This window comes from Cotesia typhae, unplaced genomic scaffold, assembly GCF_013202065.1.
Source record: "Cotesia typhae breed Kobodo isofemale line unplaced genomic scaffold, CoteBio_Ctyphae contig_44, whole genome shotgun sequence".
Taxonomy (NCBI): domain Eukaryota; kingdom Metazoa; phylum Arthropoda; class Insecta; order Hymenoptera; family Braconidae; genus Cotesia; species Cotesia typhae.
Genome location: NW_027423753.1, coordinates 7,683,600 through 7,707,034, shown reverse-complemented (window position 1 = coordinate 7,707,034; position 23,435 = coordinate 7,683,600). Strand labels below are relative to the sequence as shown.

Here is a 23,435-nt window from a genome sequence, read left to right as displayed (position 1 = left end):
TTCTCCATCACATTATTTATCAGAAGGAGTAAGTAAACAATATAAAATTGAAGAGAGAGGAGAGTCACACTTCTACACACATCTATTCACAGTTCAGATACTCCATGTTCTTCATTCGGCAATAACAATAACAAATAATAACAAACAATTTTGTAGTATGTTGATTCCCAATATTTAGTAAAAAAATAATTAATATTTTATGCATCATACATCTTTTACTAAATCTAAGACAAAACATTTCTTATAATTTGAGTTAGTAATGCTTTGCCGCTCTGTTTTCTTATGTATTGTTATGAATTTCATTTTTCGTTATGAATTTAAAATTAATAATCACATGTACATATGTAATAACCATTCACTTCAAATTATTTCATTGCATGAACATTTTCCAATTCACCAACACTTCTTGATATAGTTCTATTTTTACGCTGTAGATTATCAAAGAATTTGACAAATATTTGAGAGAATGGGAAGCTGAAGCTGTTGATAACAAAAACAAATGTCGCAAGAAGAAAAATCAAAATGTAGAAAGTGATGACAGTATTGAAAAACATTTTTTCTCGCTATTACCAAAAGCACGCTAACAGGATTGAAGATTACTTTAGGAGGGACACTTGAACTATTGGATTTTTGACTGAAAAATGTAATTTTGACTATTTAATGACTGCCCGTCTTAATCAAGACAAGTTAGAAGTAAGTACAATGAAGATTTAATTGTATACAGTCACTTCTCGAAATATCATACTCTCATAGAGTCTCCCTGGTTTAAAAAACTGATTGAAAAGAATTGAAAAGTGATCACTCCATGCAAACTGTATATCTATATATACAATCAAAAGAATTAAAATTATTGAAAAAAATTTGAATTTCATCATTTTTAATTCTTTTCAATCAATATTTTTAAACGGCTCTATAGCTTTCATAAATTTTTTAAATTTCTCATTTGTTCATACTTTATAGCAATTTTTTGGGATCGTAAGGAGTGCTTGTGGGTGTAATGAACATCCAGATCCTATCATATTTGGACAAGTATTCAGATTACTCTGCTCCTATTCTTTAGTTACGCCACCAAAAGGATCAAATGTAACTGCCGTTGAACTTTTGCAATCATTGATGGAGACAAAAGAATCACTGATGCTAATTCAAGATAAAAAATCAAAGTGGCTACAGAAATTAGATTCTATAATTGACAATGGATTTATTGAAGAAGACGATATTTACCGAAGAAAAAGCGTCGCAGTGAGTCATTTTGAGAATTTAGTTGATACGAGTGAAGATGACACTGACGTCACGTCTGCCACCAATGATTCATCAAAGTCAAGGACTATGAATTTTCTTGAAAAAAGGAGTGTAGCTAAAAAACCTTTTGAGAGTTTAGTTGACTCTAGTGAAGATGAAAACAATAATGTTAATTTGGATTCTGCTATTGCTGATGGATTACAGGCTAATGATCCTCATGAACATCATGACTACGATGTTGTTAGTACAAGCGAGTTTGTTGTGTCGTATATTGCTGGTTACGTTGCTAGAAAAATGCAGCGATTTTCTCGGTGTCATCTTTGCTTGGCGAGTCTAGAGTCTGATAAATCTTCTCATAGAGATCGAGTCATTGATCTAATGAGTGAACAATGTATACGTCCAAGTAATAATCTATATTCTTTGATCCAGCAATTGGAAAATATTGTATTGACTGTTGTTGGGACAAAGACAGTTAGGTTTGATACGATGAATTGTATTTTAGATAAAGTCGCAGAAGAAAAATCACTACCTTTCGTTGGTTGCCAAGAACATCAATTCACGTTGATGAAAAAATATTAAATTACTTTATAACTATTAGAGGTCATTTCTTAGCTAATCATATTAATAAGAATTATAAGCAAAAAAGTATTAAAAATAAAAAATTACGTAAAATTTCAAAATTAGTATAAGTTGTGCTTATCGGAGTTTTAAAAGATTTTTACAAATGTTCGTCAAACTTAACAATTTTATAATGATAACTTTTATAGTTATTAATTATTTTTATGCAGAGTTTTTATGTAAAAAAAAAAACATTTAAGTAACAATATATATTTTTTAATAGATGTTTACGTTTATTATTTGATTTTTATCTTTATAGAAATTATTTTTTTCATACTTCACTTCTATGCCTGCTAATTATAAACAGACCAAGGAATTCATCGTTAATACTATTTTTGGTATTTTATAATTATAAGGCTTCTTTTAGAAAATAAATTTAATAATTTTAAATCTATTCAACAGGTCCTTCTCTTAATATGTTCAGTTTTTATATGAAATAATTTATTATTTACTCAAAAATTTTAAAATAATTAAGTCATTATAAAAGTAACAATTTAGTTAAAAAATTAAATGTGCCGTTAACTTGTTATTTCAATATTATTTTCGAATTCTTAATTATTTATTGGAAAATCTGTAAACATTGGAGTTGTAGGTTAAGTATAGCTTACTCCTCGTTATACTTATACTCTTAACCGCTAAATTCAAAAACTGGATTGCAGCAGTAGCAGCGCACTCTGTAATGAAACTTTATTTTCTCTACTTTTCGTGGACACTTCTGATACTATACGTTCGAGCTCCTTCTATCTAAGCTCCGTGGCCGCTACATTGGTTAAACCAGGGCCGTACATCTACAGATTCGGTAGAATCTGGCGCCAAGTTCCGTTCAAAAATTCCGTTGTAAACGGAGCGCCAGACTACCGAATGTGTTTACCGTAAGCAGAACGATATTTTTAGGTTGTAAAATTTTATTAATTCTACAGAACTTTTTTTTCTCCAATATTACTCTATAATTATACATTATATGTTATATTATCAATATTAATTGATAATGGTCATTGAAAATAATAAATTCTATTTAAAATTAATTAAATTCTCTAGCACAAACTATAGCGACCCAGATTTTTAGATTTTGCCTTTTTTTTATGGAGAAAGTGACATGCCACAGACTAAATAATTCGAGAATGTATGGTAACTCTCCACTAGATGGGAGACTACAGTTAAAAAAAAAAGTTATGAGCTTGCGTCGATGCTCACTAGGGCTCGTCAATGTTACTCTAACACAAACTGTAGTTAGAAAGTTCGAAATCGAAAATAAAAGAAATAGTAACAATCATCACCAATATTATAAAAACCATGGAAATTTATTTTACGATTTTATAAAATATAAATATTATGATTGATAATTTGTCTATCAATCTAAACCAAAGACTATACTTGATGGAATTTTATTAATGCTTATTAGTTACTCTACGAGAAATAAAAGTTTAACGTGATTTTATTGTTACAATTGTTTGTGCACTAATTTTCCGCGGTAAAAGTACATAATTTGAATTGAAAATTTTTTCAATCACATAAAATGTTAAAATTTTTTTTTTTAAATAAAATCTCTAGAACTTACTATCTATCAACTTTACATATGAATTTTTTAAATTAACTTTTTTTTAATTAAGTATTATTTATTAACTAGAGTCAATATCTACAAGAGCTCACATTGTTTGGGTTTAGTTTCTATGTAATAGTCAGCTGATCATTGCCTAAGTAATTCTGGTCGAGTGTTTTACAGATATAGGTGGCACTGCTATACTGCGACCGAACTGCGCGGACATTCAAAACGACAATATTCTGTACATAATGCTTACATTCATTGAGTTTGATGAATCGTATTATTTACTAACAACATAATTATGATAATAATAATATGTAATAAAAATAATCATGCTAATAATAACAATAAAAATGAAGATAATACTGATAGTTATTATAATGATAACAATAGATTGATGTTAAAAATAATTGCATTCATAATATTGAACAATACGATTATTTTATTAAATTATTAAGGATTGTGGTATTAAATCCAAATTCACAATTTCCTAAATTACAAAAAAATATAAAAAATTTTTCCTACGATTTTATAAAATATAAATATTATGATTGATAATTCAAGTCTATCAATCTCATCCAAAAGATATACGCGACTAATTTTCATGAAATTTTATCGATGCTACTAGTTTCTTTACGGAAAATAAATGTTTAATTTATTTTTATAATAATTTTATGAACATTTCATATTCGTGGGAAAAGTACAAACTTTAAATTAAGAATGTAAAAAATTTCTTATGAATACAAAAAAATTTACAGAGTAAACTACTAACTAAACTATCCAACAACCTTCTATGTGTATGTTGTTAAACATATTGTTCTAATTTAATTTAATTTATTAACCAGACCAAATAGATAATACGCTAAACATTGTTTGAGTTTTACTTTCTTCGGATATACCAGCTGTTCAGGGTCTCGAGAATTCTCATTAAGCAGTGTGTACATTCTATGATCTTTTGGTCATTTCCTGTAGGTGGCATTGTTATTCGATTGAGCGGGTTTCAAATAATCATAATTTTTAGATAATTCGTATTGTAATTATGCGTTTGATGCATTGTCTTATTTACTAGCAACAATATCATAATAATAATAAATGATAATTTAGGAGCTGATTTTTAAAATGGTATTAAAGTAAAATTTCAATTATTTGAAAGAGCTTTCGTTGTAAGAGAACAATTTCCATTATGCTTGAGTTATGCAGTAACTATTGATAAGAGTCAAGGTTTAAGTTTAAAAAATGCCATCATTGAAGCAGGGAATACCATTTTTAATGTTGGTCAAATTTATGTAGCCCTTTCTCGTGTAACAGAGTTACGTGAACTACATTTAATCAATTTTGATCCTCATTCCGTTAAAGCAAGCTCTTCAGCAATTAAAGAATATAATCGCTTAAGAAAAATTTATAGGTCTGATTTACCTACCATACCAATTCCTAATACACGTTGGCAAAAAGTATGGGACATGATTTGGGCAGTTGAAGAACATTCTATTCAAATTGAACCCAAAAATGCGAAAAAAGCTTCTCTTAGTTTATTAGATTGTCGAGGTATCGAAAACTGTGATAACGTTTCCGATGGCCTTAATTCAATTATTCAATGTATGTTTAATAATACAATAATTAGAACATTATTAATCAATCATGGCCTAAAGAATCAATCTGTCAACAATAAACTTAGTAATTTATTTAGCAAATATAATAATCGCGAATTACTTTTAAAGTCCAGTGACATTAAAGAGTCATTAATAGAGCAGCCTTATTCTATGACAAATAACGATCCTGTATCAGTATTTCTTAACATTTGTGATGATAATTGTGATATTAGAAATTTAGTACAATTTAAATTAGAAATTAATGATCGATGCAAAACATGCAATTATTCTAATTCTTACAGTATACTAGAAAATGTATTACATGTTTCAATATATGATGAGAAAAAACATTTGAACTACAAGAATTAATTGATTCATCATTTGGATATTGGTTTACTAATTTCAAATTTTGTGAAAATTGTAAAGAAGTCAAAGAAACGCTAACAAAAATTTCATTAAATTCCTTGCAACAGATATTAGTTGTGAAATTACATGTGTCCATCAAAGGAAAAAATAAATTAATAAATAGGAAAAAGGGTTTATAAAATCGGAACCCAAAGTAAAAATATCATTATGTAATGCAAACTATGCTGTTGTAAGTGCTATATATAACTCTTCAAAAGATGGTAATTCTGAAAATCATCATGTTGCGATGATTAAACATAATTTATCATGGATCAAATAGATGATGAGACTGTGCAATCAGTAAGATGGCCTGCGAATTCTAAAAGTGCTTACGTATTTTTCTTACAAAAGAAGTAAATTGAAAACTTGAGGTACACCGAAAGAAAGAAAGTCTTAAGTCAAGCGTAAATTTTCTTAAATCAAAAAAATCTTAAGGAAGATTGAAAATTTCTTGAATGAAGTTAATTTTTTTAAGCCAAGAAAATTCCTTCTTGCTCCAAAATAACTTCGGTCTTCCTTACAATTTTCTTAGTTCAAGAAATTTTCTTTTCTATGTATATATGACATCTTAATGCTTAAAATATATTAACTTATCTTAAACTTAACAAGAAATTAAATAAAATAACTACTACTAACTTCTTTTAAAGTTAAAAAAATACTTAAGTAAATGAGCACAAACAACAAAACAAAAATTTTTAAAATTATAATACTAAATAAAAAAATAATCCACAGATTCGGTAGAATCTGGCACCAAGTTCCGTTCAAAAATTTCGTTGTAAACGGAGCGTCAGACTACCGACTGTGTTTACTGTAAGCATGACGTTTTTCTGAGGTTGCAAATTTTATTTTAAATTCTACGTTCTTTCTTTTTCTTAAATTTCTATTATAACAGTAGTTCATACCTTTTTTTCCTAATATTAATTAATTGAAAAAATATGAAAAAATTGTTTAGTTCTATGAATCAAAATTATTTCGGTTCAGACAGCGTTGAATATAACTGCTTAAATTTTGTCCCTATTATAATTTGTTATTCAGATATCTCTGCATAGGAACACTTTTTAACAATAATACTAATTATAATACTAAAAGTAATAATATCGGTAATAATAAATTGATGTTAAAAATGACAGCAATAATAATTATTATATTAATAAATATTAATATAATATTAATATTAATATAATATTATAATATTTATCATTATCATTATTATTACTAAAATAATTGTTTGTTATTTTCATTGAATTAATGTGTATTGCAGTATTAAATCTAAATTAAAATTTTTTCTTATTAAGAAAATGTCAAAATTCTCTTTGTATATATAAGAAATGTATAATTTTCATCGATAATTTAAGTTATCGATTTAAACCGGAGGCGTTTTTGCGGATTAGTCAGTTTAAATGTTTTAATACCACTAGCTAATATGAGAAAAGAAAACTTTAATTTTTTTTATCATAATTTGAGCTGTAAAATCAAAGAACGAACGACTTTTCATATGATTATAGCTTTGCCTGAAAAAATTCATTTATTTATGAATTTTTAATATTGCGCGGAAAAGTTTACGTTTGAAATTAAAAATGTAAAAGTATCCTATGAAACAAAAAATTTTATAGAACAAATTATCATACAACCTTCCATGTTTATGTTTGAAACATATTTTTTTAATTAAATTTTATTTGTTAACCAGTTTAAACACACAAACATTGTATGAGTTATACTTTCTTCGGATAAACCAGATGTTCAGTGTCTGGGAATTCTCATTAAAAAGTGTGAACATTCTGTGATCTTATGGTTATTGCCTGTAGGTGGCACTGTCATCCAATTGAGCGGGTTTCAAATAATCTTAATCTCTTGATAATACGAAACATGACTATGCGTTTGATATATTGCGTCATTTACTAACAACAATATCATAATAACAATAAATAATATTGGTAACCATAATAAAAATAACAATAGTAGTATTTATAATACTGAAAGTATTAATATCGGTAATAATAAATTGATGTTAAAAATGAAAGCAATAATAATGTTTATCATTATCATTATTATTACTAAAATGATTGTTGTTATTAATAAATCCGAATAAAAACAGTTTCACTGTAAAAAATTGCGCCAAGTCCACGTTCATAAAACTCATCTCAATAACATTAGCACTTTACAAAAAAAAATAAGACTCAATATAATAATTGTCATTCTCTACAAAAAAAAGTGAAATACAAAAAAATACCAAGAAACTGTCATAATGTTAAAAAAATTGAAAGAAAATTTGTTGAAAATTTAAAAATTAAAAAAAAATTTTTTTATCGTACTTGGCGCGCGTCATTGAGTACCCCAAATTTTTTCAGGATAAATAAACATCCTTTGAATGATTAAAAATTTATAATTAAGTCAACCTATAAAATGCATGAATTTAATTAATCAACTATTATTATTTAATAATAAGTTTTACAAAATTTAGGTAAAATCGACATGTCATACATATGTTATTTGAAATTTTTTAATCTTCCAGACATCATTTATGATTTTACTAAAACGCCCTCTCGTGTTTGGTTATGAAAACTACTTCAAAGTAGATACAATTGAGTGCTCTAGAAAAGAAAACATATGGCCGACTAAATTGAGAAAATGCGGTGTGATTGCCAATCAAAATGTGTTAATTACAATTAAACTAAGCAATATCAAATTTCTTCACTGAAGCTTAATGACAGAGCTGAAAAAAATTGAATCCAAAAATTTTATATAATTTCAGATGATTTCACCACACCACCATATTGATAGTTATGTCCACTAAAAATTAAAAAAAAAATTTAAAAACGGATTTTTTCACTGAAACTGATAATTAATCGAGTAAGCAGTGTTTTTAATGAGTTGAGTATGCTTGACTAATGTAAATTTATAAGTATAAGAATGTATGAAATCATATATTATGTAATTAGAGCTGATCAGCCCGAATATGTATAACTATACATAATTACAAAAATTCGAGCAAAATCGTTTTTTCTCGGGTTGAAATTCTTCCGAAAAAAATTTGGGGTACTCAATGACGCGCGCCAAGTAAGATAAAAAATTTTTTTTTTAATTTTTTAATTTTCAACAAATTTTCTTTCAATTTTTTTAACATTATGACAGTTTCTTGGTATTTTTTTGTATTTCACTTTTTTTTGTAGAGAATGACAATTATTATATTGAGTCTTATTATTTTTTGTAAAGTGCAAACGTCATTGAGATGAGTTTTATGAACGTGGACTTGGCGCAATTTTTTTACAGTGAAACTATTTTTGTTCGGATTATTTCTTATTTGACTCGTAACAGTATAAAAATATTGTTATTTTTATATCGATATCAGTATGAAAGTAACTCAAGCAAATGAAATAAAATTAATAAATAAATAAATAGCTTCTTTGTCAGCTGCTTAAGGTTTAAAATTATTTATTACATGCAATTTGATAGGAAGTAGTATTCGAAATAATTAGAAGGTTAAGAAATTAAATTATTTAATACTTTTAAAATTTTTTTTTAAATTAAGTTTGTCGTAGTTTTAATAATTTTTTTTTTTATTTAACAGCAATTAAAAAAAAATTTGTAGATTAAAATATAAAAACAATAAGAAAAATTTATTAAGTAATTAATAACAATATTACAATTAATATAAATCTAACAATGGATAAAAATAACAAGCTGCGATTATCTTTTTTTTTTCTATTAAACGTTTTTGCTTAGAAAAAATATTCATTTGATGATTAAACTTTTTGTCCAAAAAAATCGATGACTAATTTTTTTTGTACAGTAACCGATACAGATAGTACGTTATTTCAAATTTTTAAATCACCATGTTTGATATTTTTTTTAAATTTATTGTCTACTTACCAATTTTTCAAGAATTATTTTATATGCAATGTCAAGTTCGATGTGAAAACTAAATTTCATGACAGTTTACACTATCTTAATAATCATTAAGTTTGCGTTATTCAACACAATGTCAGTTTTTAAAAGATCCTTTTATAACAATCAACTATGCGTGACGCGATATTAAAAAATGCTGTTCATCAAAGAATAAACAATAAAACATTGATACCCGGCACCGACTGAACAGCATAGCACACTTCTTTTCATGTTCGAACGAGTCGCGTGCTCGGCACATGGAATAAAAGACAACTGTTTGCTCATGCGCAGGTTTTCCACGCACCCCCTCATGCATTCTCTATGCCCCGTATCCACATTTTCTGGGACACAAGCCCGCGACGCAAGTACGAACCGCTCACCTCACGTGGATGCGTGTGCTGTACGAAAAATTAATATAAGCAAGACAATAGTCGGCTTTCATTAACTCAGTATTTTTGACATCGTGGTACATATACGTACATATAAATATGTATAAAGTAATAATTTTTTAAGTAGTTTATTATACACAGTGAACTGTTTTTGTCTACAAAATATTGAATAAATATCGTAATCAAACGTAAGTAACCTTAAATTTTTATTTATATTGATTTTTGAATAACACTACATTTTTTTAACCAACCATACTTTTTTTTTTTTTTTTACTTATACACAGGCAATACGTAATGGAACGAAAATTAAGTAACTCCAGGACATCAGTATATAAGAGAAATAAAAAAAAAATTAAACAATTTTTAATTACATTTCCAATTACAAATGGTCGACCTATCCCTCGATGCAGTCTTACATCACAGGTGATTCAGGTTAGTTACAGTAATTACTTGGAATAAATTTATTTAATGTTTCTTCATTAAATAAATAAAAAAAAATTTCTAACATAACCATTACTTGGTTTAAAATCAATTCACTATAAAGTTTCGTTTTCTAAAATTTATCTTTTTGAGATACTTTGTTTAAAAAATAAAAAAAGATTAAAAATCCATACACATCCACCCCAATCAAATACTTAGTTTTTATCTGTAGATAAGTTATGACACTTATTAAAAGTTTTTTTTTATCGAAAATTGAAAAAAAAAAATCTTTCATAAACTTAAGTGAATAAGAAGTAATAAGAATTCTAAACATTAGAAAAAAAATTTCTTTAAAATGAAAGTTGTACTATGAAAATTTTTAATATTTTTGAAACGTCGAGAAAAAAAGTCAAAGTTCATTTACAATAATTTTTCTTGAATTTTGTAACTCCTTGGGTAGTTTGAATTATTTAAAATTTTGTGAGCATCTTCAGTCGAAATCTTTTTTTTTCTTCCGACTAATTTTTTTTTTTTCGTGAAAAAAATGAAAATAATAAAAAATTCATGGTGAAACTGTGTAACAAGTTTATTTGTTATAAAGATTATTACAACAATATCATGCAATTAGTTAGGCACAGTGTTAACTTGAAATCGAATTCTTAAATCTTGTCACATTTTATTAAACCATTGGTTTCAATGCAATAGCTACTCGCGTTTATAATTTATCAATATTGTCAATATAGTTTTTGACTTTACGGGCACTTAGAACATATTTATCATCAAAAATTTCATACTAGTGCGATATTTAGTTTGCTATATTCTATATCTGAGATGATAATTCCGATTACAAAAGTTTAAAATAGTAAATAATATATTTGGTTACTAAAATTTATACATTATGAAAATGGTACTCCTTAGAATGAAGCATCTGTACATCCCGCATGGAAAAATATATATGCGAAGAATATATGCAAATATATTTCCCATATATTTTTTTCGCGCTAAATATATGCTCACATATATGCGTAGATATATGTTTACATATATGCGTGCATATATGTTCACATATATGTGCGCATATAAGTGTCTAGAGATATACAGAAAAAATTTAACTTTAATCAAGAAAATAATTTTGAAAAATTTAACTTTCTTGATTTGAGTAAAAATTCTCCAACTTAGAAATTTTTTTCAGTGTATGCTTACATATATGTATACATATATGTCTACATATATGTAAGCATGTATCTCTGCATATATATCAGCATCTATGTGAAAAATATATGTTGACATATTTTTTTTTTTGCGTAAATATAAGCGGTATATATATTATATATGCGACATATATTTTTGACATATATATTTCTCCATGCGCGATATTCTGATCCAAATGATAGTATTTACCATCAAGCATATTTAACCCTTCACCACTCACATTATGTTTTCAAGTTCCGTCACTTGTTTCGTAAGTTCTGGGTTGTTGTGTTAATCCGTTGAGGACACACCTCGAAAAAATTCCGTTGAGGACTCTCAACAAAACAGTTCTAATTCGTTTCCTATGTGATGTATTGACTTATAATTGGCACCACACTTTAATATAACATTCCCTCTAAATATCTTACTAGTTATTGCACGACTCATGAATGCGAAACATCAGAGAGTGCTTTACGATCGAAAAATTTTTTTCGTCTCATTTCGGCAACTATTTTTATTATCATAGCCTTGTTAGTTCACGGAATCAAGATATTTTGCATACTATTGTCAAGATAATTTAATGGAAATTAGTTCCATACTTTTTGAAAATTAATTTTGTGCAATAGAAACGGAAAAAAACATCAAAATAGGTCAAAAAATTTTCTTGTCCGTCATGTATGAAACTCCGGAAACACTGTAAGTTTCAAAAAAATCTATTATTTGAGTTAAATTTTTTTTTTTTTTAATTCTTAATAATAAGTGTAGGTCACTGAATGCGAATGGCTAGGTAATTCAGTGTCGTTTAATTACAATTAATAAAAAACAAAAACCAGCAGACTGTATATCTATATATCTCCATGTAAAATTAACATGGATGGTGATATATCTATAGATATTACGTACATTTATTCCACCAGGGGCGCATGTGCATTATCTTCTTAGTACAACTGTTTTTTTTTTATTTATTTTTTTTTATTATTTCATAATCAAATGAGCATTATGAGTCGTGCACTTTTGGATTTTCCAAAATATTTTTTTTTTTAATTTCTAATAAATTAAAAATACCGAAATACGAATTTCGGTCAGTCACTTAAAATGAGAATAAGACATTTAAACATGCAAAATAATATAGAGAGATTTAGTTTTTTGTCATAAAACTTTTTTATTATAATTATTACAATAAAAAAATAAAAGTATCTTCAAGAATATCAATGAAATAAGTCGTAAATGAGACTCAGTCTCATTTATAAATCTCCTTCTAAATTTAAAATTGCCTCAAAGTTCACCTGGGGTCCACTGGACCCCACGTGTCCTCAACAGGTTAAACCGAGTCCAATCTTGCCAAATACTTTTCGCTGTTCTGTACAAAACGAATTAAAATCTTTTTGAAATATCTCAAATAATGAAATCAATATTCTCCATATTCGTAAAGTTATAAAAAAACTTAATAAACATTAATTTAACCTTTTATGAGTTTGTATATTATTCAAATATAGTTATACAGAATAATGAATACGTACAGAAAGAGAAATAAATAATTACAATTATTATCATCCTGTTTTAATAGTTGCGAATCTTGACATGTTATCGTCTAAAATCAATTTATTGTAATAATTACTATCACGATAATAATAGTAACCATAATGATGGTGATTATTACTAGTGCTGTATAATTTGGCCGGCTTCACCGGCCAGAAAGTTTAATCAGGTTAATTATTTCATCGGGCAGCTGGGTAATCCAAATTAACCGGTTAAACCAATTTAACCGGTTAAATTAGTTAAACGGTTAACTGATTAACCGGTTAAACGGTTAACTGATTAACCGGTTAAATGGTTAATCGGATAAATTGTAAATTTATATTTTCCATTATGTAAATAATAAATTATTATTAAATCTAATATTTTGAACATATTTACACTGATATTTATTTATTTTATGTTTTAATTTAAGATAATTATTTATTATGGATTTTTATATAACTGAATGATAATTTTTTGGTTTTTTAACATGATATTGTGGGTCATTCCATGTCAAATCGACCAATGGTTGGAATCAACCCCTTTCGATTTGGATAAATTTTGGTCAGAATAATTCTTTTATCATATAATTTCTAATTTTTTTTAACGCATGATATATTTCGTCCGTTTCTTTACTTCAATTATAGTTTTTTACGCCAATTAACTCAAAAAGATATTAATTTCTAATAAAAATCAGAAACAATGTGATGAGAATCTCAATTTTTTTTTCGTTCTTTCGAAAACTTGTTCACTTACAAATTTCTGCACATTAATGTTGCTCAATCTCAAATTTCAAATTATTTCCACGTTAATAAGACAATAAGTGGCGTCAACAACTTTGAATGAAGTAAAAAAACGACAAATAACGAATCATATCATGCGTTAAGCCTGACTTTAAGATTACGTTCAAAAAATAAAAATAGTTATTGTAATAAATTTATTGTTTAATATTTGCATGTTGTGCATTTAACTTTATAATGCTCAAAATTAGAATACTATGCATCTGCTTAACTTTACCTTATTTAGAGTTGCAAAAAAACAAAAAAAAATCTTTTTTTTAAATCAAAAATTCATATTTAAAAAAAAAAAAAAACAAAAAATACAATTCTAAAAATCTCAGGATCTTGTAAGATTAGTATAAGGTATTATCCGAAAAAATTGAGCCAAAATTTTAATGTTAATCGTCATTTTTGACGATTTTCAAAAATTCAAAATTAAGAATTTTTCAAAATATTTTCACAAATATTTTTTTTTAAGAGTCCCAAGTGTCCCCTTTCAAATAAACAAAAGGCCATTCCTTTATGTATAATAGCGTTTGAGATATTACAAAATCATAATTGAAAAACTGGAAAAATCGCGAAATTTTGAAATTGCATATCTTTTGAAAAATTTTTTTTTCCTTTGGCAGAACTTCGTTATATGATAAAAGAAATATTCTGACCAAAATTTATCCAAATTGAAAGGGGTCGATTCCAAACATTGGTTGATTTGACATAGAATGACCCATAATATTATGTTCAAAAACAAAAAAATTATCATTCAGTTATATAAATATCCATAACAAATAATTATCTGAAATTAAAATATAAAATAAATAAACAGTGTAAATATGTTAAAAATATTAGACTTAATAATAATTTATTATTTATATAATGGAAAATGTAAATTTACAATTTAACCGATTAACCATTTAACCGGTTAATCAGTTAACCGTTCAACTGATTTAATCGGTTAACTAGTTAATCGGTTAAATTGGTTTAACCGGTTAATTTGGATTAACCAGCTGGCCGATAAACTAATTAAACTGGTTAAACTTTCTGGCCGGTTAAGTCGGCCAAATTGCACAGCACTAATTATTACTATCACCTCAATAGTAGTAGCTACCACCCCTAAAATTATATTTTTCTTTAATTTACAAGATGGTGACCATTACTTTCTAGATGGTAAATATTACTATCGTGGTGATAAATATTACTAAAAATGATGGTAACTGTAATCATCAATTAATTTTGGTCAATAACATTCTTAGGCTAGTAAATACTAAGAGAAAATAACAATAATTATAATTATTCATTTTTCTCCGCGTATGCTTATAGGGCACATAAAAATATAACCAAGAATAACTTGGTTACATAAAAATTTTGGCTATTTGGCACCGCTTATTAACTCCTACCGGGTGGCGTGGTGCCTTTTCTCTCTATTTTTGTATCCTTGATTTCTTTTTTTTTTTAATGAAAAAAATTTTTTTTGTTAATTTTCTTTATAAGAAAATTTTGTAGAATGCTTATAGAAGCATTGCAGTTTTTTCAATTTAATTTATACTGAAAATTCTATACATCTATTTATATATAATACATATATACTATATTTAGTATATACTAAATAATTTATACATACTGAATAATTGAAATTATTGAAAAAAATTCAAATCTCATGATGGTGAATTATTTTTAATGAATATTTTTAAACAGAGGACATCAAGCAAGTAACGAGAGCAAAGGTTAAAGCTAGTAATTATGATTGTTAGATTATATCAAAGAAGTCCTTTCGCTCCAGTTAAGTCACAACAACTGTAGTAGTCAATATTCGATAAATTAAAATAAAAAAACCCATAAAAATTCCGTAAATTAAAGAATAAATAGCATAAAAGGCATTAATCGTTGAAATTTTGAAAATTAAAAAAAAAATAGTTAAATACAAAAATTAATTTGACTCTTGTAAATCAGCTGTTAGTAACCTGTCCGTGATTTGGCAACGCTTTATTTCGGTTGTTTACATTTTTATTTGCACAATATAACCTTAACCATGTTTACCTTTTTGCAGTCAATGTAAATAAATAAATTAATTAAAAACGTTTAGTCACCGAACCATAACATTCTAATATCTCATGGCAGGAATGCTAGTATTTTTCAATTATTGTTTTATTTTTCAATTATGAATTATGAAAATTTGTTAACAATAAATTAACTTATAAGTATGTATGAAAAACATAAGCACGTAAAAGTTTAGTTTGAATTTATTGAATGGTCTGAAGCTCGCGTGCTAGATAACGTTGCCAAATGTTCTGACACCATTTAAATGTAGGTTACTTAAAAATTTTCTGTGATTTTATAATTATAATTTCTCTATCAATTCCACGGCAACCTATACATTTTATTGCTAAAAATGAAACCCGAATATTTCAATCAAAAACCTTATTTTAAGTTTTTTTTACCCCATCTAATCGGTGGTTAATTCCATAATTCGAGAAAGTTGTTAAGGTCTGACTTTCTCGTAAGACTCGGAAAAAATACTAATATTTTTAGAAATTTTTTTTTCAAAAATTTGCTCGGTGAAGTATAAATTAAACTTCACTAGTAGATACATTAGGACTTCAACTATTTAGAAATCAAATGCACGACGTGTAAATATTAAATAATAAACTAATTTCAATTTTTATTCATTTTTTAGACGTAATCTAAAAGTCAGGATTAACGCATGATATAATTTTTTTTCTTAACGCATGATATATTTTGTCCGTTTTTTCACTTCAATTACAGTTTTTAACCTCGAATAACTCAACAGATATTAATTTTCTATAAAAATTAGAAATGATTTCATAAGAATATAAATTTTTTTCGTTCTTTCGAATACTTATTTACTTACGAATTTCTGCACAATCATAGTTCTCAATCTGAAATTACAAATTATTCCCATGTTAATAAGACGACAAGGGGCATCAACAACTTTAAATGAAGTAAAAAAAGGACAATTAACAAATTGTATCATGAGTGAAAGATTGCTTATTTTAAGGATACAAGATTATGTCTAAAAATTAAAAAAAAAGTTGAAATTAATTTATTATTTAATATTTTCACGTCGTGTATTTAATTTCTAAATACTGAAAATTACAATATTGTGTATCTGCATAACTTTAACTTGTATAGCAGTTGCAAAAAACAAAAAAAATTTTTTTCTGAAATTCAAAAATTTTTTTGAAATTTAAAAATAAATATTTTTGAAAAAAAAACCCCTATCCAAAAATTTCAGGATCTTTTAAGATCATTACAAGATATTATACAAAAAAATTGAGCCTAAATTTTAATGGTGGTCTTCATTTTTGACGATTTTCAAAAATTCAAAATTTGACAAATTTGGCATTTTTCAAAATTTTTTCCAAAATATTTTTTTTTCAATAGCCCCAAGTGTTCCCTTTTAAACAAACAAAAGACCATTCCTGTATCTATAATAGCATTCGAGATATTGCAAAAACAAAGTTGAAAAACTGGAAAAATCGCGATATTTTGAACTTGCATATCTTTCGAAAAAAATTTTTTTATTATTTTTCCTTTGGCAGACTTCGTTTTATGACAAAAGAAAACTTCTGACAAAAGAAAAATTCATCCAAATCGAAAGAGGTCGATTCCAACTATTGGTCGATTTGACATGAAATGACCCACTTATTATTTGTATGACGCAAAAGATTTAAATTTTTATATTTGTAATTTTATTATGGAAAATGAGATTATGAGGCGTGCACTTTTGGATTTTCCAAACTTTTTATGAAATTCTACTAAGTTCAATAGAATTTTTGTAAAATTTGAGTAACGTTACAAAATTTTATAAAAATAGAAGATTCTATGAAATTCTTAATAGTGAAATTCTGAGTATAGAACATTTCTACGTAAAATTTATCTACGTTTCCAAAAACTTATTGAAAGTTATTTCGGAAACTTGGAAGACATTTTTAAGTAGATAGTTTTTTATACTTTTTCGGCAATTAATGTAAATTAACTTTATTAAGTAAAAAATTATCGAATTTTTGTTAAACCTACACGGAGAGAAAATTCTATGAAAAATTACGATGGTAACATCGTAATTTTTAGTATAGAACATTGCAGTGCCGGATCAGAACTCAAACATTATAATATGCGATACAACATCGTAAATTTCTATCACTCAAATTACAAAGAAGTTTAGGTTACCGAAAAAATAATTCTGTATCACCGAGGAATCGAACCCGGTATTGCCTCCGCCACGGGCCTAAGGTTTATCCCCTTACACTATTAGAGGGAACATCTATACTTTCTGTTCAGTCACATAATAAGACCCTCCATGCAGTAGTTGGTCATCTTTCGGTGGTGGCGTCGCAAACTACTGGACTCTGTCTCTCTTTTATTAAAACATATAGTATGCGTCCTTATTCACTTGCTCTTACGGGAAAAAAATTTACTAAATAACATCGTAATTTTCAATAATTCAAATTGTATTCTGTAGACGGCAGCATCGTAAAAATCAACATACTGAAAGTCTAGTCCTGGATTACGATGTTAACATCGTAATTTTTCATAGAATTTTTTTTCCGTGTACGAGTATAAAGTTAATGGTATAAATTTTAAAATGTAGATGTAAACGATTTTTATTAACTTGTATGTATATATTATCATGTAATTAAAATTAAGCTATTAACATTTTACGGGTTAGAAAATTTCTCGGGCCTAAGTTTTTTAAAGTTAATTTTTTAAAGTATTCGATTTTTATTGAGAATGTAGTTATAATATTATTAAAGTTTGCAAACATCTTACAGTTATTTTATCTCTCAAAACAAGGGAACTATAATATTAATTAAGCATAAATGATTAAGTTTAAATGATTTTCTGCACGGGTACAGAATAGCTTTATTTATAACTTCCTAAAATTTCGTAATTTTCAACTGTTTAGATCTCAAAATATTTGAAGACAAAGTTCGCGATTTTGAGGGTAATGTACCATTTAAAGTATGCAGAATGTCGTCTCTCCAAGTATTTTTTATTATATCAAAAAATTCTCTCGACAGAATTGGGAAAAAAAGTAAAAGTGTTGAAAAACGTTGGATTTACGTAAAAAAAACACTTCTTTCGAAATTTTTCGTATTCGATAACTCCTGAACGAATTAACCGACTTTGACGGGACTGATAGCAATCGACGTGGTTTTTCAAGTTTAAGAGCAGACTAGTTTTTTGAATTGATCGATAAAGCCGTATAAATTTAATTGTTGACATTTTTCAAAATCTAGCGAACCGAATCGATTCAAATTTTCACAAAATTTAATGGAAATGATACTCTTTGGATCGTCACCTATCTCGTTACGATCAGTCGAGCCTTTCAAAAGTTATGAGAGGTTTACACATATACATACATACAGGCATACGGACATGATCGCAAAAACATTCGGGGATGCCTTCTAGGACCTCAATAAGTTAACATCCGTTGAAAACTCGATTTTCGAAAAACGGGATGGAACCAATAAATTCCCAACTTTTTAAAATTTTCAATTTTCTTAGCGGGAAGTTAATAAAAATATAATTAATTAATAATTAATGGCAATTTATTGATAAAAGCAAAGATATTGATCGTCCAAAAATTTTTTTGAAGTAAACACTGCTTTAAATTTAATTTTATAAAAGAAAATTAGGAAAACAGTCGACCTAAAGGCCATCTGTGCAACTTCCTGCTAAGCGCTTAAATGTTATCTAACTCGTCATTTTTAAGTTTATCGACACACACACACACACACACACACACACACACACGCGCGCGCGTTCAATAAAAATTATAAACGATACATTTATAAAATAATTGATATTAATTAAAAATAATAATAATCATATCAATTATCAAATTATTGTATCAATTTTTGATTAACAATATATCAATTAGTCCTTTTTTTTGTTAAAATAATTTTTAAATATTTAAAATTTTTTAACTTTTAAGCACAAAATAATAATAATCCAGTGATAATAATTTAATTCAATTCATAAAAATTTGCAATGTTTCAACCATGTTACTTTATGACATTATCACGTAAAACTATCGTCCGTAAACTGACTTTACAGACAACCAATTTTTCATCACTTGAATTTAGTATAATTACTGAACTAGACAATGTATTGAAATTCGGCAAATTGCATCAAAAAGCTCTTTTATTAAGCTTTAAATTGCACTCCTTAGAAATGGTAATCGTTAAAATATTTTACTCATTTTAGAGTTTGTTCAAAGGAACAGTTTTATTGTTGCAGCTATTTCATAATTATTGGCTGTATCATAGTATAAACATGATGTAGATCTAAATTAATTATTGAATTTTTCAATTAATAAATTGAGTTATATAATTGTATTATTAATATTATTTTATGAAAAATAAATTTTCATTATTTGAGAAATCTACTTCCATCTCAGCTGCTTAATGGCTTTTTTTTTTTTTTAATTAATTAAAGTATATTTTTAAGGTGGAAAGATAGGATTGGACGTTTCAAACAGCGAATTGGTTTTTCAAAATTTGAAGTTAAACTGGGTGTACAAAACAGGGTGAAGGTTTTAATTAAATGCATAAATTTTTTTTTTTTACCAAACATCAGAAAAGTTTCGAAAATCATGCATTAAAATCGTATAGTTAACTCTTGAATATCTCCTCTTAAAATAACAATTAATTGTATGTTTTCCAATGGTTTCAGACAAGCAGCTTCACAGGAAATGCAGATACGGACGTCGACGATTCACTCAACGATGGAGATACTACTTATAATGTTCATCGTGAAGATGGAGATATCAGTGCCGAAGATAGAACCTCTGATGTTTCTGGTGCTTCAGGAACAGATTATCATATTGGTAATTTAAATAATGATAATAGTAATTTTATTGTTGATCAAGACGGCGACGATGACGGAGGTGAGAACATCGAAGATGATGATGATGATGATAATAATGATGATGATGATGATAATGATAATAGTAGTCCACATTTTAGTTTTAAAAATATGCCGAACGTCAACGTTCATTTAATTGCTAAACGCAATATGACTGCGAAAGATCACATACTTGCAACTATTGCTATGTCAGTACGACATCGATTATCGTACGAAGCTACGATTGATAATTTAAAATGGATAAAATCTATATATCATCATAATTCGATACCAACCACTAAAGATGAACTTTGGGAGTGTCTGACTCGCAATAACAATTTATTGGAATATCATTATTATTGCAAAATTTGTCGGGATTATCTAGGCTTGAAAAATTCTAAAACAAATAAATTGCAAAAACAATGTCGATGTGGTGCTTGTGAGCCAAATGAGAAATTGGAAACTAATTTAAATTATTTTATATACATAAAACTGGCTGCGCAAATTAAAGAACTGCTAGCATTACCAAATATTAGTGATTCATTGAAATATAGATTTCGGCGAGTAAAGAAGGATCCAAATGCTTATGAAGATATCTACGATGGAGAAGAATACAAGTCTTTGAGTGCCCCTGGAAACTTATTGGAAAAATGGCATAATTTTTCGTTAACGATTAACACTGATGGATGCAAAGTGGCTAATTCATCAAATGCAAGTGCATGGCCAATTTGGGCCGAAATCAATGAATTACCACCGCATATGCGTAAAAAGCATATGCTCCTTGCGGCGATATTTGTAGACGAAGAACATCCAATAATGAATAACTTCTTCAGACCATTTACTGATGAAATGAAACTTCTCTTTACTGACGGTGTAAAATGGAATCCTACCAATATAACAGAAGTCACGTCAAGATTCATCGTCACAACATGCAGTCTTGATGCTCCAGCTCGAGCAGCAGTCGCCTGTGTCAAACAATTCAATGGAGAATTTGGATGCTTATTCTGCTATGCAAAGGGTAAAGTTTGGGCCCTGGCAAATTCGTATATCCTTTATTTCAATGTTATAAGAGATTACGAACAGACACAGAAATACGCGCGGATATGAAAAAAGCTTACATGACTAATAAAGTAGTACGCGGGGTAAAAATGTCTCAGCATTAATAATCTTGCCATTATTTAACATCACAAAGGGCGTTGTTGTGGAAGCAATGCATGCTATATTTTTAGGGGTAACTAGACATCATTCAAAACTACTTGTAGTGGAAACTAAAGCTCCTTATTATATTGGTAGTCCCGACCATCAGAAAATAATAAATGAATGTCTATTAAAAATTAGACCTCCATCATGCCGTTCTCGGAAACCACGACCAATATCGACGTACCTGAAGTGGAAAGCAACTGAATGGAGAAACTGGCTTGATTACGCGCCTATTTGCTTGCAAGAAGTATTACCAAGGAAATATGTTGACCATCTAGCACTTTTATCGGAATCAATCCATATTTTAAATAGTGATAGTATAACTTTAGCAAATTTGGACCGTTGTGAAATGTTACTAAAGAAGTACGTGAGACTCTTTCAAAAATATTTCGGTGTGAAAAAGATGACTTCGAATATTCATTTATTGACGCATATAGTACGTTTTGTAAGAAACTGGGGTCCAATATGGGCCCATGAAGCCTTTATCTTTGAGGCTTGGAACAAGAGAATTATGGAATTTATAACCAGTCCTCATGCTCGGACGAACCAAGTCGCAACACGTTTCTTAATGTATAAGTTTATCATAACTTCTTTGTACGATGAAACAATTTCCCCGGAAACAAGAAAGTTCATTGCAAAACTATTAAAAATATCCATAGAAAACAATCGTGGTGATGTTAAGAATCGTATAATAGGCTTAGGAAAGTGTATAACACGTTTACCTACAGAAAAAGAACTCGCAGCTCTGGTAAATGCTGGATATGCGCCTTTAAATATGACATGTTACAATAAAATAACATTGAATGGAGTACGATATGAGTGCATTAATGAAGAAAAGACAAAATTTTGTAACTCGACAGTTTTTGGCGGTAATGACATTTTTGGTAATATAACTGCAATAGTGAACTTTCATCATAATAATGAGACAATCGGTGGAATTATAATTCAGAGAATGAGACTAGTCAACCGTGCATTTGAAACTGAATATATTAATGAAGTAGCGATATCTGATGAGATAATTTTTATTAAAGAATCAGAATTTATAAAACCAGCAATCCAAATTCTCACGTCAAGCCAACTATTTGTCATTAAACAAACAAATTGCTGGGAAACGGATTAATACATGATAGTAATATACTAAAGTTAACAACGATATTTTATATTTAAAAAAAAAAATTAAGATAATATAATTCAATGCAATGCAGTTTCACTACTTCCGACCAAAAGTACTAGATAATTAATGTGTATCTTGCAGGAAATACTTATCATACGAAAATAGCAGTAATGTAGCTCATTATTTGACTCCGATATTTCCCACTTTGAATACATATTTATTGAATATTTTAACCTTTACATTTTGACTCTGGTCATAAAAATTATTTACGAATATATTTCTTAAGTAGCTCAAGAAAGACAGTTTGTGATGATTCGATAATAAGTTCTTAGCATATCTATTAATAGTGATAAAACTGCTAATAATGAAAATATTTTACAACATTTTGTATATTATCAATCTAAAAAAATCTGTATCATAATTCATAAAAGTCCGTAATAATTTTAATCTGTATTTTCCTTTAATTTAAAGAGACTATATGCAATCATGAAATTTATATTTTAGTCAAATTTATCTATGCATTTATATAAATCTCCATAAATATAGGGATATCTTTTCAATTTCCGACCATTTGAGGATATAATATTGATATATGTTTTTTTAGACTAAGCAGTTGTTTGAAACTATTATATTTAATAAGTATTAACTTATAAAGCCATAATTTATATACTTAAATTGTTT

General features: G+C 27.5%; 3 protein-coding genes across 4 annotated transcripts in view; 1 reads left to right on the top strand and 2 right to left on the bottom strand.

Moving 5' to 3' along the window:
• LOC141528731 (uncharacterized) overlaps positions 1-9,522 on the bottom strand; it is a 38,878-nt gene extending 29,356 nt beyond the window's left edge. Inside the window, exon 1 of one of the 2 annotated variants that reach the window (XM_074244938.1) lies at positions 9,265-9,522. The gene's annotated coding sequence lies outside the window, so the exon portion shown is untranslated. The remainder of the gene's footprint in view (positions 1-9,264) is intronic. The other variant, XM_074244936.1, reaches the window with a different exon arrangement.
• Positions 1-23,435, bottom strand: part of LOC141528834 (uncharacterized) — a 141,497-nt gene that overhangs the window by 75,316 nt on the left and 42,746 nt on the right. The gene's annotated exons all lie outside the window — the stretch shown is intronic.
• Positions 634-2,039, top strand: LOC141528653 (uncharacterized). The gene is made up of 2 exons (XM_074244811.1): positions 634-693; positions 961-2,039. Exons 1-2 carry the CDS (start codon positions 661-663, stop codon positions 1,816-1,818), a joined length of 891 nt encoding a protein of 296 aa, XP_074100912.1. The 5' UTR covers positions 634-660; the 3' UTR covers positions 1,819-2,039.